Source organism: Pseudorasbora parva, chromosome 7 (assembly GCF_024679245.1).
Source record: "Pseudorasbora parva isolate DD20220531a chromosome 7, ASM2467924v1, whole genome shotgun sequence".
In the NCBI taxonomy this organism is placed as follows: Eukaryota; Metazoa; Chordata; class Actinopteri; order Cypriniformes; family Gobionidae; genus Pseudorasbora; species Pseudorasbora parva.
In genome coordinates this window covers 23,055,988-23,076,354 of record NC_090178.1, presented here as the reverse complement: position 1 = coordinate 23,076,354, position 20,367 = coordinate 23,055,988, and the positions used below count along the sequence as shown (strand labels likewise).

General features: G+C 36.9%; 1 protein-coding gene across 2 annotated transcripts; it reads left to right on the top strand.

Annotated features, from left to right (window-relative positions):
• Positions 1-301: 301 nt before the first annotated feature.
• On the top strand, positions 302-19,994 carry cblc (Cbl proto-oncogene C, E3 ubiquitin protein ligase). 2 transcript variants are annotated; one of them, XM_067448645.1, is made up of 13 exons: positions 302-510; positions 5,382-6,797; positions 13,732-13,878; positions 13,973-14,129; positions 15,255-15,376; positions 15,501-15,638; positions 15,729-15,816; positions 15,934-16,065; positions 16,704-16,895; positions 18,696-18,830; positions 18,965-19,020; positions 19,177-19,232; positions 19,580-19,994. In XM_067448645.1, exons 2-13 carry the CDS (start codon positions 6,412-6,414, stop codon positions 19,738-19,740), a joined length of 1,770 nt encoding a protein of 589 aa, XP_067304746.1. In that variant the 5' UTR covers positions 302-510; positions 5,382-6,411; the 3' UTR covers positions 19,741-19,994. The 2 variants fall into 2 exon arrangements, with proteins under 2 accessions (XP_067304746.1, XP_067304747.1); XM_067448646.1 differs by lacking the exon at positions 302-510 and having other exon boundaries at positions 5,247-5,952; positions 6,194-6,797.
• The last annotated feature ends 373 nt before the right edge of the window (positions 19,995-20,367 follow it).

Below are 20,367 nucleotides of genomic sequence, written 5' to 3'. Positions count from 1 at the left end.
AATTTTCAGGATAGTTACTCCAGTCTTCAGTTTCACATAATATATATATATATATATATATATATATATATATATATATATATATATATATATATATATATATATATATATATATATATATATTAGGGGTGTAACGATACGCGTATTCGTATTGAACCGTTCGGTACGAGGCTTTCGCTTTTTTTTTAAATTTTTTTTATTATGTACCGAACGGTTCTCGGACTAATTAATTAGATTTGGAAAATAAAAAAGTGTGTGAAATATAATAATATGCGTTCAACAAGGTAGCCCAATAACCAAAACGACATAACAGGCAATGCCCCTGACACCGCCGAAGTGAAAAAAAAAAAAAACCAAATATGTTTTAGGCTGCTCAGTCAGGTGCTCGCTTACTCAGTAGGCTACGCGCTGAATGCTCGTGGCAAAATGGCAATTGCGTTTAACAAACCAGAAATAGAAGATCCTCCAATAACCAACAGGTCTGGTGTTTGGGTGAACTTTGGATTCTTGGTAAGCTATGATGGTGTTGGCAAGATTGATGGATTAAAAAACAACGGTAGGCTATGTCGCATTTGCTGAGGGTACAGCAGCGGGAATAATTCATGTCATGTCAATCAAAGCCGACAACAAGACGATCTTGTTGTCTTTACGCCGACAACAAGACGATAAAAAGGAGAAACAGCCACAAACTATCCCACAAACTATCCCCGCAGCATTTAGACAGACATTTCCAACTTATTCAAGAGGCAAAAGACATCACCGCGGCGAGTGGTCCATTTATAGCCGCGGATATGAGACCTAACGCCCGTTTCACACATACTCCGTCTGCAGTGCGTGTGCGGTGCGTATTTTTTTCCGTACCCATGTTAACGGATGACAGCTTTCAAACTGCACGCGGGTGCTGTCCGTCAGTCTGTTCCAGGAGCTTTGCGTCTGCAGCAGTGCACGGATCGTTTTCGTACTGAGTCTATTTTTTGCTGCGCTGCGTTGCTGCATTAAAGTGGTAGAACATTGTTCGCATTAAAATAAACATATACTGACGCGAAAATCTAGTAATTTCACCACAGATGCATATCATTTAAAATATACTCTTGTTTCAAAGTCAACACATGGCTTTTTTTTTCTCAAGTAAAGCAACAAAACGACACCTTACCTGGCATTTAGGTAAAAAAAAAAATCTGCCATAATGGAGAGCACTCGTACTTTCTTGGAGGTGAAAAGCAAAGTTCTTTTTGACCTGCAGGATTTATTTTAAAAGGGTTTAAAAACGAAAGAAAAGACTAGAGTCGGCTGTTTTTTAATAGACTATTGTAAGTTTCTAATTTAAAATGTTTGTGATTTAAGGCTATAAACTATGTTTAAATGTTTTGCCACTTGTGTGAGCTAAATCTAAAGTATATAAATATGAATAAATGAATTTAATAAAATGTTGTTAAAATGTAGTAGGCTACGTAACCTGACTTCTATTAAAGAGTAAACAAAGAAAATTGGAATTCTGACGAGGCATGTTCAGTAAAAACTTTTGGATTTTAAATAAAAAATAATGAATAAATGCTGTGTTTGTGATATGCAACAGCGGATCAGTTGCGGACTGCAAACGCAGCATATGTGAAAGGACTACAGGTTGTGGGGCTCCTGCAACGCACACGCAACGCAACACGCCGCACACGCTAATGTAAAGAGCTATGTCTTATTCCTGTAACTACATAGAAGATGGGTAAAATCATACAACAACAAAAAATCATACTTTGTTAGTTTTAATAAAATAATAATAAAAAAAGGTAATTTCTGCCAATTTTTTCTTTTTGCTGTATCTAAAACATACCGAACCGTACCGAACCGAACCGTGACACCAGTGTATCGTATCGAACCGAACCGTGAATTTTGTGAACCGTTACACCCCTAATATATATATATATATTCTGAAGGCGATCCACCTTCAGAACTGCCTTAAAGGTCCCGTTTTTCGTTTGTTTTTGAAGCCTTGATTGTGTTTACAGTGTGCAATATAACATGAATTCATGTTTTGCGTGTAAAAAAAAACAGTATTTTTCACACAATTTACTTATCTGTACAGCGCTGTTTCCTCTGTCCTAAAACGGCCTGATGATTTCCTTGTTCTATAAAATCCCTCCTTCAGAAATACGTAACGAGTTCTGATTGGGCCAGCGCTTCCCTTGTTGTGATTGGACAGCAGCTTAGCGCACTTTGCCCGGAAAGGTCCCGCCTCTTACCATAACGGAGAGATGCAAGCACTGAATGCGCGCTCTACGCTCTCCCACGCTCTTCTCCACGTGGGAGAGCAACAAGACCACGCCCCCTATTTTGCGTGTTCTTGTGGGCGGAGGGTTAGTTAACAAACTGTTCTAGTAACGTCATTCCTGAAGGAAGTGCAGGGGTATAGTCCAAACCGGCCGTTCGCTGTAGGCTTTGAAAGGGAACTTCTCTTAAATAAAATATCTCGCTTGGCATTGAACTTTGAGCGTTTCACAGGTATTATTTATGCTCTAACAGCAACATTTCACACTAACTAAAGTTTGAAAGATGGGATTGCGAAGATCAAGGCCTTTAATTTTATGTGGAATTGATTCAACAAGGTGTTGAAAGCATTCTTTAGAAATGTTGGCCCATATTGATAGGATAGCATCTTGCAGTTGATGGAGATTTGTGGGATGCACATCCAGGGCACGAAGCTACCGTTCCACCACATCCCAAAGATGCTCTATTGGGTTGAGATCTGGTGACTGTGGGGGCCATTTTAGTACAATGAACTCCTTGTCATGTTCAAGAAACCAATTTGAAATGATTCGAGCTTTGTGACATGGTGCATTATCCTGCTGGAAGTAGCCATCTGAGGATGGGTACATGGTGGTCATAAAGGGATGGACATGGGCAGAAACAATGCTCAGGTAGGCCATGGCATTTAAGCGATGCCCAATTGGTACTAAGGGGCCTAAAGTGTGCCAAGAAAACATCCCCCACACCATTACACCACCACCACCAGCTTGCACAGTGGTAACAAGGCATGATGGATCCATGTTCTCATTCTGTTTACGCTAAATTCTGACTCTACCATCTGAATGTCTCAAAAGAAATCGAGACTCATCAGACCAGGCAACATTTTTCCAGTGTTCAACTGTCCAATTTTGGTAAGCTCATGCAAATTGTAGCCACTTTTTCCTATTTGTAGTGGAGATGAGTGGTACCCGGTGGGGTCTTCTGCTGTTGTAGCCCATCCGCCTCAAGGTTGTGCGTGTTGTGGCTTCACAAATGCTTTGCTGCATTCCTCGGTTGTAACAAGTGGTTATTTCAGTCAAAGTTGCTCTTCTATCAGCTTGAATCATTCGGCCCATTCTCCTCTGACCTCTAGTGTTCAACAAGGCATTTTCGCCCACAGGTCTGCCGCATACTGGATGTTTTTCCCTTTTCACACCATTCTTTGTAAACCCTAGAAATGGTTGTGCGTGAAATTCCCAGTAACTGAGCAAATTGTGAAATACTCAGACTAGGGCTGGACAATAATTCAATATCAATATATATCGCGATATAATTTTTTTCAATAACGGTGATATGATTTTTAAACACATTTCCGATATTTCGATAAATATATTACAGCATTCCTCACTGACTGACGTTCAGGGCGCAGCCGTCAGAAAGAGCAGAACATGATTGGCTACTTGCGCGATGACGTACACCACAGAAACGCAGTCAGTGCTCAGCAGTAGTAGGCTGATAGAGCCAACGCGGCAAGTTTTAGCTACAAAAAGAGTTTCCCTGACCGCAACACAAATGTGACTGAACGAACTTCCACAAGTAAGGAGAAAGAAATAGTTGATAAGAGAAGAAAGACTAACGTTAATTCAGTGGGGTGGAAGTGGTTCGGCGTGTCCCCCGCACTTTTACTGGGTCTCACCGGTCCTAGTCGACCCGCTCCGAGCGGATTTACAAACGGCGTTACCTGGAGCGAGGGCGGGCAAGTTAACAGAGACGCTAAAGACCGCTTTCTCTAACCTCGGTTGATTGCGCGCTTCTTGAGGTCACGGTCACAAAAGCGGATTCGCAGAACTAATGTTAACGTTACTGTCACGCTGGAGCTGCAGCTGAAGGACAACGTTACATATACAAATCGTTATGAGCTGAAAGGTGACGATTGACAGTCAGACGATTGCGACAATATATGAAAGCAATGAAGGAGCATCATGAGCAACAAAACTGTTTTGAACACTGATAATAATCATAAATGTTTGTTGAGCATCAAATCCTAATATGAGAATGATGAGTGACACTGAAGACTGGAGTAATGATGATAAACTCAGCTTTGATCACAGGAATAAATGACACTTTACTATATATTCACGTAGTGAACAGATGATGTAGATCAGAATAATATTTCACTCTATTACGTTGTTTACTGCATTTTTAATTAAATAAATGCAGCATTAAATATATGCTATAATTTTGCATAAATGGAAAATAGAGCGCTATGAATTGTTCTTCACTGAAATTTAAAACTTAAAAGAAAATGCTCAATAAACTGCGTCTGCGGCATAGGAGCACTGTACGCTGTGAAGCAGATCCACCATCTGAAGCAGATCCATCCGCTAGCATATTCTGAGTCAGGCTGAACCTGGCTGAAGCACTTTTGTTTAATCTATAATAAGAATAATATAATCAGCCTATGTTATAGTTTAAACTTAAAGATATTAATATTAATAAAGTGAGAGTCTTATGTTTATTTGATGTTAATTTCACATTTCTTTTTCATATAAAGGCTAAATACAAATAAAAGGTGAACATTAATTTATTTGTACTGGTTTTATTTCTAAAATATTATATTTTATAGGAGGACTATTCATAGACTTGGCCAATACATTTTTCAGAAGTTTGTAGGTACAGACATCCTTTGTGGCAGTTCTTAGTAGTTTTTTCTAAAGCTTTTATATAGTTCATATCGATATCAGAATTATATCGTATCGACCGAAATTAAGAAAAATATCGTGATATGAATTTTGGCCATATCGTCCAGCCCTAACTCAGACCGGCCCGTCTGGCACCAACAACCATGGCACGCTCAAAATTGCTTAAATAATGTGTCTAATATATATATATTTAACATCATAGCATAAAGGGTCACATCAATTTGATCTTAGTGTTGATGATAATTCATTTATGTAATGGTAATTTAAAGGCCAGCCCTACAACAGCACAGAAACTCTATCTCTCCCACTTGCTGTAGTCTTTTGTTATGCATTCAGGAAATTGTTCACACATGGTCTGTCCAATACGTCACAATTCAAACACCGGCCCAAATGCACACAGCCCATGCTGCACAGCTCCCTCACAGACACAAAAGAAAACAAACCTGTTTGTCTGCCTCTTAGCTACCCGGAAACTGATCAGAGAGAGAGAGAGAGACAGAGAGAGAAAGAGAGGTGAATGCCTGCAGCTGAGTTCCTGTCCTCAACCAACGTGAGTGTAAGTGCCTTTTCAAAATTTTGGACACAGAGATACAATCAGGCAGGCTGAGAGAAACCGTGTGAATGAGAGAGATAATGACAGGGCAAGAGCACTAAATGGCTATGTGGGTGGAGTGACGGAGCAAGAGCCTGGTAGATCTGAGAGCAATAATTAGTATCTGAAGAATTCATGCCTTTGTAATGGAGACATGGCAAAAGGACACATGAACTTGGACCTTTTTTTTTCCTACGGAGCAATAGAACATTTTTTGAGGACGTCTGGCACCAAACTTCATACTTTTTGTAAGGTGTAGCAGGTGTGTTGTTCGAATAAGTGAGCTCTTGTTATGCTTGTGAAGATTGTATCATGTGAAAGACATGTGTATCTCTCAGTGGCAACGGTGACAAACGGCTCTCTTCAATTCTTCGCACTTGGCCTAACCTTAATATGGACAATTCAAGATTTTTAAACTGGACTATTGAAAATTTTGCAGTGGTAAGATGACAATTCCTTTAGAAATCATCACAATTACAACCGCTTTTAAACTGTTGTTTCATCATTATATCATATCAGTGATAACAGGACAAATACTTACCAGGGAAGTGGTTTTTAGAGAATTCACTCTAACTAAGAATAGATATATTTTCTGAGAATAATGTGTCTAATTGACCACTTGTTATTGTATCTGACAGTTGAATAAGTTATAACTTCAGAGATTTTCATTGTTTCATGCTAGCTCTGCTAAAAACGACACTCTCCATAGAACCAACCGATCATCAATTGTTGTATCATGCATACAAGAGGACAACAGAGTCAAATACACTTTAATTGTGTAAAGGAAGTGAGTGGATTTGACAGTATCTTAGACAACTGTTGATTCAGACACATGTCTGAAGATTAACATAGGCTGACTAGCACTCCACGTGTGGCATCATTGGATACATCTCATCTACAATGGCAACAGCTAGGCGTTCAGGACCTGCAGGCCGAAGTCAAATTCTTGACGCTTCTCAATCCATGTCTCAGTCCCCCACCAGTGCGGACCGCAAACTTCTTGATAAAGTTTTCAAGAGAATGGACAAACTGCATAAACTGAGCACCGACCCCAGGCTGGGTCTAAAAAACAGTCCGCCATACCTCCCCGAGCTGGTGTCGGAGACCATCATCCACCTGACGGAAGTATGGGCTCCTTACAGGGGGTCAATGATGGCCGTGCCCCGAGGGGACGAGGGGGATTATCTGAGGATCCATATTCGACACTTGCTGGACAAGACAGATAGAGCTGTGCTGCTGTTCAAAGATGGCAAGGAGAAGATGTTTGAAGAAACATCAAGTTACAGGTAAGACAAAGCCAAGCAATGTGGAGGTCAGTTTTTAGTCTTTGCTCACTGGTCACACACAGTATGTGTTTTCTTCAGATGTCCACATTCAAACATCTCAAAGACAAAGTCGGCAGAATGAAGTTAAAAGTCCAAAAAGCAGACAAAAACATATCTAGATAGAATGTTTGTTTTCAATAGTTCAAAGATGTCCTTTATTGTATAGTTTGAAATAAAAATGTTAATTAAAATTATGTAAAAAAATATTTTATAAAAACTCTAAATCTGTAAGGTTAGGTTAGGTTCGAACTGTAAGGTTACACTTCAAGTTGTGTTTTAGGGTTATCGGAAATATCCGTAAAATTATTGGATAATGTCCAGGTAATGAGCTGCCTGTACATTTTCTGTTATTTTGCAGATTTATTTTTTACTGTGTACTTTAATACAGGGGCTTATCACCTTCTCTAATAAAACCTATCATGGTTCTAACCTTGTTAATGTTTCAATAAACACTGACAGAGGCAGAAACACAATAAGTATTAAAACTTATTGGTTTTGGTTTAAATCAGTCTTCAAATAAAATGAGCACTTTATAATGTGAAACGTCTGCATACTACAGAAGTACCATGCTTTGCAAAAATGTCAACCAAAAGAATGTAAATATGAATGCGTATATGTCCATGCACGTATAAAGAGAGGGTCATGTTGTGCATGTTTTGCGAGGGAAGGAACACATTTCCTGGTATACCGTACCAGCAACCTGACTGCAACTAAATGGCTTGTTTTCAATCTTAAGCAACCAAAGATGCAGTGCCTGTTTAGTCTTGACCAAGTTTCTGGTCTGCTGTGACTACTAATGACCAGTGTGTATAGTGAGGCATTATCATGGAAATGGAGGAAAGTTCCCTCTAGCACTGGAAGCCAGTTGTTTACTGTTTTTTCGGCACAGCAGTAGCCATTCTGTTTACTTTCTGACCACAAAACTGAACCTTTTTCTTTCTTTCTTTCTTTCTTTCTTTCTTTCTTTCTTTCTTTCTTTCTTTCTTTCTTTCTTTCTTTCTTTCTTTCTTTCTTTCTTTCTTTCTTTCTTTCTTTCTTTCTTTCTTTCTTCATGGGACAAAGTGAGAGTGAAATATACTCCTTGAATAATATGTCATTTTTAAATAACTTAAAATCCCAGAGGGCCAATTCATTTATCTTCAAGCAATGGTAAATACGTGGCTTGTTCGCAAAGTCTGCAAATTGTTTTCTCTTCTCTTCTGTGTGAAGTTAAATAATAGTCCCACAAGTCACAACAGAACAGTTGCTTTCTGCTTTACCTGCAAAATATTGTACGCAGCATGTCACAACTAGAAATGTAGTTCAAAAAAAAAACACATGATATCAAAGGATCCTGTACCACTGTGTCATGTAGCAGAACCTGATATCAAGTGCAACATGTTTCTGGATCAACATTAGATTTGAAACAAGTTAATAGTTTATGTCAATTTAGGCTTACAGCCGGGGTTATTTTCTTCTACTTTAGTGTTATTCACATATCATATCCCTTTGATTTTATGGATGACTTACAGTTGGTTTAGGTTAAGAGGGTCAAAATGTACTTAACTAGGAATACTTCTAACTCGGCAAAATCAGCACACACAGTCTGGCACAATCTGGAGACTCTCCATAGACGTAATGCTTTTTATATTGTTCAAATCATATATTGGTATATTCCCTGTACACTAGCCCTACCCCTAAAACTATCCATCACACAAAACATTCTGCATTTAATTTTTTTTTAAAGAATTAATTCTGTATGATTTTTAAGCTTTTGTACCCATGGGGACCTCAATGTATGTCCCCACGGTGACACGAGTCCCCATGAGTCCATCTGTGCATTCAGGTTGAAATATTCACTGGGATAGAAAAACCTTTAGGGGAGAGTGGGGCACAACCTAACACGTTTTGACTTTCTCAGTTTGTGTAAATCTGCTTAGGGTTCAGAGTATTTATTTTTTTACACATTAATTTCACACGTCTAGTATGTGGTTTTGTTTCATTAATACAGTGTATAACTTTTTCTTGATTTACCCCGAAATAATGGAAGTGAAATGTGACAACATGCCTCATAGTAACGTTGTAACGTGAGCATATGACAGCTTAATTGTGATCTAATCTAATGGACTGGAAAATGGATTGCATTTATATAGCGCTTTTATCCAAAGCTCTTTACATTTTGCCTCACATTCAATCTAATAAAAAAGACAAACTAAAATATTTTGTCAATAAAATACAATTATCAGCTTTTTCATGTAAAAGAATGACACTTTTTAATAATTAAAAATAAACAGATTTTTGAGTTTGACAACAAAAACCTCTAAACAGTATAGTTCAAAACATAATAGTAATTACTAATATTTGATCATTTACTCAGTCTTTATTAACTTTTTCTCATGTTTTCTCAATTGAATTCATACAAGTATAGAATAGGATAGGATAATTCTAATAGGAGCTTATTGTAACAGTGTTACAACAAACCCCACTTGTGCAACTGGGATTTAAACTGCGGCTCGTGTCTTCTGCTGGTTAGATCAGCATTAAAGAACAATCTCAACTGTTAGATAACAATACAATATTATCAGATTTGTCTTATTTTAAATAAACATAAAAAATAGAGGTGAAAATGAACTTGAAATGTACTTTTGGTATGGTTAAATAAATGTTCAATGATATTTTCAAAGACTTTTGAATTTTGGCACAAAAACATTCTCTAAATACTGTTGATATGACAACTAGTAAATAAGTTTTATCATGCTGACGTGTGGAAAGTTTAAAACCCTTCGTGTTACAGCTAACCCCACATTAGGGTGTGCCCCACGCTCCCCAACACACTGAAAAAAAGTATGTTGGATTTACATGATTTAATTGTGTATCTTCCCACATGAATTAATTAAGTTAAACAAACATAATTTGTTAATGTAACTTCAACATCATGAAATAGTACATTTTAAGTGACCCAATTAAGTAGACTCAAAGTGAATTGTATATGGCTCCCTGACATGTTTCAGCCATTCAATTTCATATATTCATTCATCCACTTCAATTTCATATATTTTAATGTTAAACAACTGAATTATAATACTGCACTAGCTAGTTGACAAACCTTTAGCTAGCAATAACACACAATATTATTATTTTTTATTTTTATTTTTAAAGCTTTAAATGCTAAGCATTAAAAGCTCCTCCAGCAAAGCCATATTGACATTAATTGTTTTAGTCCACATCCTAAGCAAATGCTCCACTCCTCTCCCCAATGGTAACCCACTGTAATTTAAATTATTCTAATAATTCCAACATAAATGAATATTAAACACAACCAAGTCTCCCCCTTTCTGATTTTGCTCAAAAATAAATAAAATAACACTTTTACATATGAAATAGCAACATTTACTCTCTCTTGATTTAGCTATATACAAAGCATGCTGGGAAGTATCAAGCCCAGCCCAGTTTTTCAGTTAATGCAACACAAATCATTAATGTAATTTCAACACAAACAGATTAAGTTAACTTCAATGTGACTTCTATTTAAGTGGATTGAACACAATCAAATTAAGTTAGGAGTAATTGTATAGCAATTGTGTTGCTTAGCTCATAATTTTACCAATTTGACAAGCACTTTTTTATATATCAATTTTTTTTCAGTGAACACACGCATGTTGGTGTACCTATCATTATGAGGACATTCCATAGACGTAATGGTTTTTATACTGTACAAACTGTACATTCTATCCCTCTAAACTACCCCTATCCCTAAACCTACCCATCATAGGAAACATTCTGCATTTTACATAATAAAACATTGTTTAGTATGTTTTAAAGCTATTTTTATTATGAAGACAGAGGAAATGTCCTAATAAACCAGATTTACGTCGTAATAGTAGTACAATAACCATGTCATTATACAAATTTGTGTCCTCATAAACACATAAACAAGCCCCCCCCTCACACACACACACACACACATGAACACGCATACACACACAAACACACACTATATTTCACTATCGTTGTGGAAACTCTTCAGACATAATGTTTCTTATTTTTACAAACTGTATATTCTATCACCTTGCACTAACCGTGCCCCTAAACCTCTCCATCACAGGAAACATTCAGCATTTTACATTTTTAATAAAACAAACTTGTGTCCTCACAAATCACATATACAAGCACACACACACACGCATGCACTTACACACACACGCACACACACACACACACACACACACACACACACACACACACACACACACACACACACACACACACACACACACACACACACACACACACACACACACACGCATGCATGCACTTACACACACAAACACACTATCTTTCCCTATTGTATGTGCAAACTCTTCAGACATAATGGTATTTATACTTTTACAAACTGTATATTCTATCGCCTTCCACTAAGCCTACCACTATCTTTCAGTATTGTTGTGGGAACTCTTCAAACGTAATGGTTTTTATACTTTTACAAACACTAACCCTATCCCTAAACCTACCCATCACACAAAACCTTCTGCATTTTTACAATTTCCACAAAAAAAGTCCACACAATGATCATGAACACCATATGTTTAATATATTTCTTAAATAGATAAGTTCATACCCATTCCTTAAAGTTCACTTTTTTTAGAGAGAAGTGTGACACATTAAATAGTTTCTGTGACCAATTCATTTGATTCAATCACTATTAAAGGGAACAGAATAACCACGCAAACCTACTACTGTACATGTGGGAACATTTTGCTAATTTCACCTAGTTTCTGATTGCTTGGCAACGCTGAAACGTTGAAACAATGTAAACATGGTTAGTGGACAGGACAGTGTAAATGTGTGGTGGAAAGTTTAAGAATACGACAAGAAGGAAAGTTCAAGCCTAAGAAGCGGTGCACTGAGGGCTTTGTGGCTAAGCTAGAGATAGAAGTAGAAACTATGCTGTCATATAGTCTATTGCCTAGTGGAAAGATCTGTTGCATGCAAGCCATAGTTGGTCAGTTTAAGACTCAGACCAGATGCATATGCATAGTTTATGCATATGCCTCTCAACACACTAAACAACATTATCCACAGCCATAGCCTCAATGAATTTCAATTACAAGAAGAGTGTCTAATCATTATTATATTACAATGAAAAGTTGAAGCAGTGCTTTCTTCAAACATTACAACAGCATTTTAAAATATATTGCATATTACATCTGCCCTGTTGTGTTTATATAATATAATATAATATAATATAATATAATATAATATAATATAATATAATATAATATAATTTCTTTATACATTTCGAAGGAGCAGCTTTCCTTATAAAAAAATCAGTTTGCAGATTCTTGGACAAAAAGAGTATGACAGATGAAGGGTGCTGATCTGTGCCGTGCTGTGTAGAGGATGCTGACGTTACCATGACAACCTCTTTGATCAATTAGTAATGGAACATTCTGTCACCACAAACACTCAGGACAGGATGCATCAAAGTACGACTTCCTGTTTCTAGTACTTAGTGTGCTTATGCCCGTTTTATTGTTCTTTTTTTGGGTGTACGTTTGTGCATGCAGGAAAATGTTGTATATAAACTTGTTGAAATGATTGTATCATGACACGATATATTAAATTACCTAAATTAGCTCTACTGTGCGCTATGGCAAAAGTATTTTGGCAACTTTATAAATACAGTGCTGGTTATATATAATTTGAGATAATATATATAATTTGAGATAATTTGCTTGTTAATGTTTACTAATGACATAATAATATAATGATTAACATATCATTATTTAAAGGGTTAGTTCACCTTAAAACTAACGAGTGTTCAACCCTCATGTCGTTGGACACCCGTAACATCTTCGTTCATCTTCGGAACACAAATGAAGATATTTTTTGTTTAAAGCTGATGGCTGAGAAAGGCTTCAGAAAGGCCTCCATTGGCATTCAGTACATTCCCACTGACCCAATCACAAGACCCATAAAGGCATTAAAGACGACATTACAAAGTCCATCTCACTACAGTGGCTGTACAATAATTTTACGAAGTGTTGAGAATTGTTTTTGTGCGCAAAAAAAAAAAAAGACTTTATCCGCCAAGATATTGTCTTCCGTGTAGGTCTCGGACGTGAATTCACCTGGAACTCATGCGATAGTGGCGCTCCTCTTCCAGGGTCATGTATTCGAACGGTGGAGCTGTGTCATATTCTCGCGCATCCGTCGAGTTCACGTCAATAGCATAGTGGATAAATTCGTTATTTTGATTTTTGTGTGCACAATAACTATTTTCGTCGCATTGTAAAAGTATTGTACAGCCACTGTAGTGAGATGGACTTTGTAATGTCGTCTTTAATGCCTTCATGGGTCTTGTGAGTGGGTCAGTGAGAATGTACTGAATGCCAATGGAGGCCTTTCTGAAGCCTTTCTCAGCCATCAGCTTTGAACAAAAATATCTTCATTTGTGTTCCGAAGATGAACGAAGGTGTTATGGGTGTCCAACGACATGAGGGTGAGTAATTGATGAAATCATTTTCATTTTTGGGTGAACTAACCCTTTAATGTAAATGGCTTATATTAAACTTTCAAATCATATGATCATGCCCTTTTTTTAAATCTACAAATTATTTTGAAAGATGGTTTACATATAAGACACCTAATATAAAGTGGGACTCATTCTTATATTCAGTTCTGTGTTGAATATCCGGATCACACTGCATTTGTATTTGAAAATGTAAAAAAAGTGCATTAGGTACAGTAATAGTAAATATTAACAAGCACATTATCTCATATTTCTATGTGAATATATTTTAACTTATAATCTGTTAAGCATTATATGTTTGTAAATTATTTATTATTGAAAGTTACTATAACGCATACCTATTTATTTATTTAATCTTGGGTTTTAATTTGCTTTATCTTTCAGGAGAAATCTTACTAAGCTGTCACTTCTGTTCAGCCACATGTTGAACGAACTACGAAATGTGTTTCCAGGGGGACGATTTCAGGGTGACACTTATAGGGTTACAAAGACAGAGGCCAAAGATTTCTGGAGGAATGCTTTTGGACACAAGTATGACAAATATAATTGAGTGAATGTGCATTAAAGACCCTATGTATCCATTTTTGGACAGTCATCCCTCCCTCCCTCTCTTTCTTTCTTTTAGGTGTATAGTGCAGTGGAACATTTTTAAACAGCAGCTGAAGAGGGTTCATTACTTCGAAGAGGGAATGGAGGCCATGGCTTTAAAGTCCACAGTTGATCTCACTTGTAACGATCACATATCCATCTTTGAGTTTGATATTTTCACCAGGCTTTTTCAGGTATCCTGAGGTTTAGGAGAACTCACATAACAAATGCTTCTTAAAAATACTTAAAAACGTCTTTAAAAAAGACAGGCACATTCCATGAATATGGTATATATGTTTTTTACATTGTGTGCTCTTACATGTATTTACAATGTACAGAAAGTTATGGGTAATATAAGGTTAACTACATGGGTTAAGGTTAGGTTTAGATAGGTTCAGGGTTAGTACCTGGTTATCACCTAGTTATTGTAATTACTATATTATAAGTACGTAGTACACTGTAAAAAAGAAATCAGTTTAATAACTTGCTGCCTTAATTAGAGCAAAGTTAAGTCATTTCAACTAACTATTTACAATTTACATTAAACTGACTTGCAATTTTGAGCTGAATCTTGTATTGCTTAATTTTTTTTTTTTTGAAATTGCTTAACTTATTTTGATGAGTTAAAAATTATTTAAAAACTTAAAACATATGTTGTCATAACTTATTGATACTATAATTTTTTTTTTACAGTGTAAGTGCGTGGGGAACAGGACTGTAAAATAAATCTAGCACGAGAAATAGAGGCCAGGTAACACTTTATTTTGCAGTGTCATTGTTACATATGTAACTATAGTAATAACTATAAATTATGCATAATTATATGCAACTAATCCTAAATAAAACCCCAATCCTAACCCTATAGTACGTACATGTAATTACTAAATAGTACTCATTGTAACAAAGACACCTTAAAATAAAGTGTAACCGTAGATAATTTTAACCACATTAAATGGTCTTTTGGCCTGTGATTTAAATTTTGAGTCTTAAAATCTTTTCATTATACTATATTGAAATTATTTTACTGTAGTAAAAATTATTTTATTAACACATCACATTTTAATGACAAAAAAACATGCTATTTATTTCTGTTATACATTTTTGTTTCAAATTATTTACAAATTTCTTAAAATAACATTATTCAGACCCTTTAAACAAATTGTATTGATTTAATTTAGCAAAATGGAAAACCCCAATAGAAGTTTATATAAAAGTTTCAGGCTTTATTTCATCCTTCATTTTGGTCCTTTCTCATTTTCTTTATCACATTGTAATCACTTCAAAACATAAAGTTATTCAACCCTCTATTCTCCCTTTAGCCCTGGTCAACTTTGTTAAGGAACTGGAATCAGTTAGCAGTAACTCACCCTGGATACATGGCGTTTCTCACCTATGACCAGGTCAGGGCCCGACTGGAGCACTACAGACATCGTCCTGGCAGGTGAGACACGCAGCAGACAATATCAGGGTTAAAAATAATAAAGTATTTATTATTGGATGCTTACTTAGACTTACGATGTTTTAGATCTAAACTCTCATTGGCTCTCTCTCTGCATCATCCATAGCTACATATTTCGTCTCAGTTGCACACAAATGGGTCAGTGGGCGATTGGCCACGTGACCAGTGAAGGCAGCATTGTGCAAACCATTCCCCAGAATACACCTCTCTTCCAGGCACTCATACAAGGTTTCAGGGAGGGCTGGTGTGTATTATTTTAAGAAAAGAAACTACACAATGAAATGTAAGCTGTCATCATAATGTTAAATATAATCTGAACTACTTACATCTGCAGCTACTTATACCCTGATGGGCGTGACGTGAACCCCGACCTCACCGGCCTATGCAGTCCGGCTCACAAGGGTCGAGTCAAAGTCACAGAGGTAACTGAAAGTTCATAAATTAGAGTTTCAGATTTATTTCGGGTTTGCTTATTTCTTTTGTACCTTGAATGCAATTGCATTTTTGTCTCTAATCCAAGGTCTTTTTTCTCTCTTCAGGAGCAGTATGAGTTATATTGTGAGATTGGCAGCACATTTCAGCTCTGCAAAATCTGCACAGAACGAGACAAAGACACTCGCATTCAGCCCTGCGGGCATCTGCTCTGTCAGCCCTGCTTGAATGGCTGGCAGGTATATCTTTTTTTTTTATTGTTCTCAAAATTTTCGAATCTCCCGTTCACACATTCATTAGCAATAACGGTGGTGAGGTGACACCCAAAAAACCCACATTCAGAACAGCTATATATTATTTTATTTTGTCTTATTGGTGCACATATATAAACAAAATAAACATAACTCCTTGGAGTATAATTCTGTAATATCAATAAACCAATAATATAAACTGATAATTAAATGTGCAAAAATCAAATTCATTCAGAAAGCAGTACTGCATGAATTATAGTGTTTGGCACAGCGTCATGCAGCATGACCTGACTTTTTGGCTCAAGCTTCCTGTCTGTTTGATCAAGTATGTGTGCGTGTGTGACTGATTTTCCACTTCTCTCAAGTTCACAGTCACACATTATTGCATGGTGAGATAACATTTACCTTAGAATGAGGATGTGATGCATTTATGCAGTTCGAGACTTAATGTAGCACATTTAAAAAATAGTGCAACTCATTCTCGTAAGATGCAAGAGATAAGCAAATCCTTCTTGTGGTATGTCTTTGTGAACTAAGAACTCGATTCCATGGTTTTGGTGCCCTGTGCGTTAGATAAGTAGATAAATGTGCATTTTGAAAGTTGTGTCACTCCCTCTAATATGCAGAAATCAGATGGACACACGTGCCCCTACTGCCGATGTGACATCAGAGGCACGGAGTCCATCCTCATTGAGCCCTACCTGCCAGTGAGAGACGGGAGGACAGGGGAAAATGAGGAAGAGGAGGAAGATGAAGATGAGGAGGACGATCATGAGGACGTAGAGCTGGTAATGAAAAAACTGGCTTGTATGAAAAAGGTGAGAGTGCTTAATTGTGACATAGGAAACTCAATCTTAAACCCACACCCTTACTGAATTGTATGACTGCTTGCATTATCTAAAGTTCATTGAATATTTGTTTACTCATATGTTTATAAATATTCATTGTGCATTGTTTGCATTTTTGTATTATCAACCACATACACACTTCACAATCTAGACCTCACACTGTCATTTCAATCAAACGGCATTTACATTACACAAACGGGTACTGTGTTTTTATAAATATACAGCAGTGTAATGCCTATAGACGATTAAATTAGGGATGCACAGTATCTGCACTATATCGGTTATATCAGTTGATATTAGAAATGGACACATTTATATGATATTTAACGTAAATGCTCATTTCCCGTATTTTAACATTTACATTACTGTTGCCATCATCTAAAATTCACTTAAAGTTGATCTTGAAAAACCCTAACAAAATGAATATCCTTTTTTCATCCTTTATAATTTTTTGATGCCTAAAGTTACACTCATTGGCCACTTTATTAGGAACACCTTGGTAGTACCGGGTTAGACCCCCATTTTCCTTCAGAAGTGTCTTAATTCCTTATGGCATAGATTCAACAAAGTTCTGGAACGATCTCCTCATTGACGTGATAGCATCATGCAGTTTCTGAAAATGCAACAGCTGCAAATCCATGATGTGAATCTCTCATTCCACCACATCCCAAAGGCACTTTATGGGGTTTAGATCTTTTGACTGCGGGGGCTATTTGAGTATAGTGAGCTCACTATCCAGTCTGAGATGATTTGAGCTTTGTGACATAGCATGTTATCCTGCTGGACGTAGCCATCAGAAGATGGTACACTGTGGCCATAAAGGGATGGACATGGTTAGCAACAATACTCAGGTAGGCTGTGGCGTTTAAACTGTGCTCAACTGGTACTAAGGGACCCAAAGTGTGCCAAGAAAATGCCCCCACACCATCACACCACCACCAGCAGCCTGAACCGTTGGAACAAGGCAGGATGGATTCATGCTTTCATGTTGTTTACACCAAATTCTGACCATCTATTCAGTAGGAACAGTCGCAGCAGAAATCAAGACTCATCAGACCAGGCAACGTTTTTCCAGTCTTTTATTGTTCAATTTTGATGAGGCCCGTGCAGTTATAGTCTCATTCCCTGTTTTTAGCTGAGAGCTAAAACTCCTGAGTGGCGCACAGTGTGTCTTCTTCTGCTGTAGCCCATCTGCTTCAAACTCAAAGTTCAGCGTTTTGTGCAATTTTAATGAGTAGTTATTCAAGTTACTGTTGCCTTTCTATCAGCTCGTACCAGTCTGGCCATTCTCCTCTGACTTCTGGCATCAACAAGGCATTTTTGCCTACAGAACTGCCACTCACTGGATATTTTCACTTCCATTCTCTGTAAATGTGAGTTGCTGCTATGTGATTGGCTGATTTGCATTAACGAACAGCTGAACAGGTGTACCTAATAAAGTGGCTGGTGAGTGTACTGAGCATTTAAAATTATTGATTGTAGTTTTAACATTTTATTTGTATTGATTTGTTTAAATAAATAGTGTAGAATTTTAATATTGGGCATTTATTGGTTAGTAGCAAATTAGCAATGATATAAAAATTATTATTGGCTTATCCCTAATTCCCTAATTGTCCGTAATTTCAAAATGTATGTATCAAGTGGCTTTGCTAAAAAAATGGCTGCTTACACAATAAATGTGAATGTGTAGGTTTATCTGCGTCTGTACAATTCTTTAATTTACTCTGATTTTAATGGTTGGTTAATCTCATTCCTCTTTCACTATTACAGATATCGCAGGAAGAGTATCAAGTTCCCCGTTCTGGTCTGTTTCCTCCTCCCCTTCCTCCCAAAAGAAATTCACTCTCCCCATGTCCCTCTCCCAAAGCAACCTCCAGATCCTTTGGCACAGGCACACAGGCACAGGTCTGTCTGTCTACATGCTGTTTTTTAAACCACTTTGTGGTTGGTAACCTAATGAAATTAATGTTACTTTTTTCCTTGGTAGTTAGTAAGAAAATTTTAATTTCATGAAATCAGTTATTATGTTTCCTCCCCAGAAAGTTAAACACAGTTCATGGTCAGAAAACATGCTAAGAAAAACTTCCTCAGATAGGTAAGAAAATATCTTATTTTACAGCATATACGGTAATATGCAATCCAAATATCCTTATACCCCCTGCCAAAGAAATATAATAAGGAAAAATAATGTCTAATTGTTGTTTCTGTTATCATTTTCCTCCTTCCCTGTGCCCATTCCAACTGGATTCAGAAGCGAGGAACTTTTGGAAGAGTTCCGTCCCTCCTCTTTACCATGTGTTAGACACAGTGAGTATAACTATACTTGATTCACCTCTGTGTTCTTATAATGTGATCCTTTTTTATCCTGAGAATAAAACCAATGACACAGACAGACTTGATTTTTGCTGCTGTTGTACTGACCTCTAGTGGCAGGGCTTGAAGTTACATAACTCTAAAAATGCTGGGTTGTTTCAACCCATTTTTGGGTCACATATGGACAAACCCAACCATTGGATTCAAAAATGATATGAAATGATATGAACCAAAGGTTGGGTTAATCCATATGTGACCCAAACATGTGTTGAAACAACATTTTTTTAGTGTTTAGAGTATAAGCCATATGTGATGAAAACTAATTTCCCTATCTCTTATAGGTGGGGTGCCTTGGGAAGGGCCTTCAGAAACTGTAAAAAGAAAGAGGAGAGCGAAAAGAAGGGACAGGGAAAAAGAAGAGAGGGAGAGAGATGTGGCGGATTCAACATCTCTCTCAGGAAGGCACTTTCAAGGGGAGACCCAAGAAAACACTTCATCCTGACAGCAACATTTCTTCTCTGATATCAGCAACACTGGACAACCAAAAGGATTCAAGGGACTTAATATCCACCAGATTCAGAACTGACATGTACTGTATATAGGAATGTTAGTTCGATTGATCTTTGCATTGACGAAACAGAAAACACATCTTAATGCTCACACATTTTAAGACTCTACCTCATGCTTACTAAATGTTTAGAGAAAAAGCACTGTTTTGATAGATGACATTGAATAAAGAATTTAAGATAAAACAAACTACAGACTTTTAGCTTTTATATCATATTTAGGTGCCAAATCTGTCTCCACCTGCCAATTTAAACCACCTGCAAGCTGGTCAAAAAATTGAATCACAAACTAAACTGGGTAACGTTAGCGTGTAAATATGTTGTTTACAGTAACGTTAGGTTCACAGTAGAGTAGTGATTTAAAAGTCAATTCATTTAGCCAAACAAAGTAATGTAGAAGCCACTCAAAATAGTCAGTGTCATGTTTACTACTCATCCGCAGTAAAATAATCATACTTCATTTTTCAAAAATGTATATTTATTTAACAAATTGACTAGTAGCCTTGTCAAATGACTATCGTTTCAACTTAGATGGTGAAAAAGGTAACGTTAACGTTAGTAAC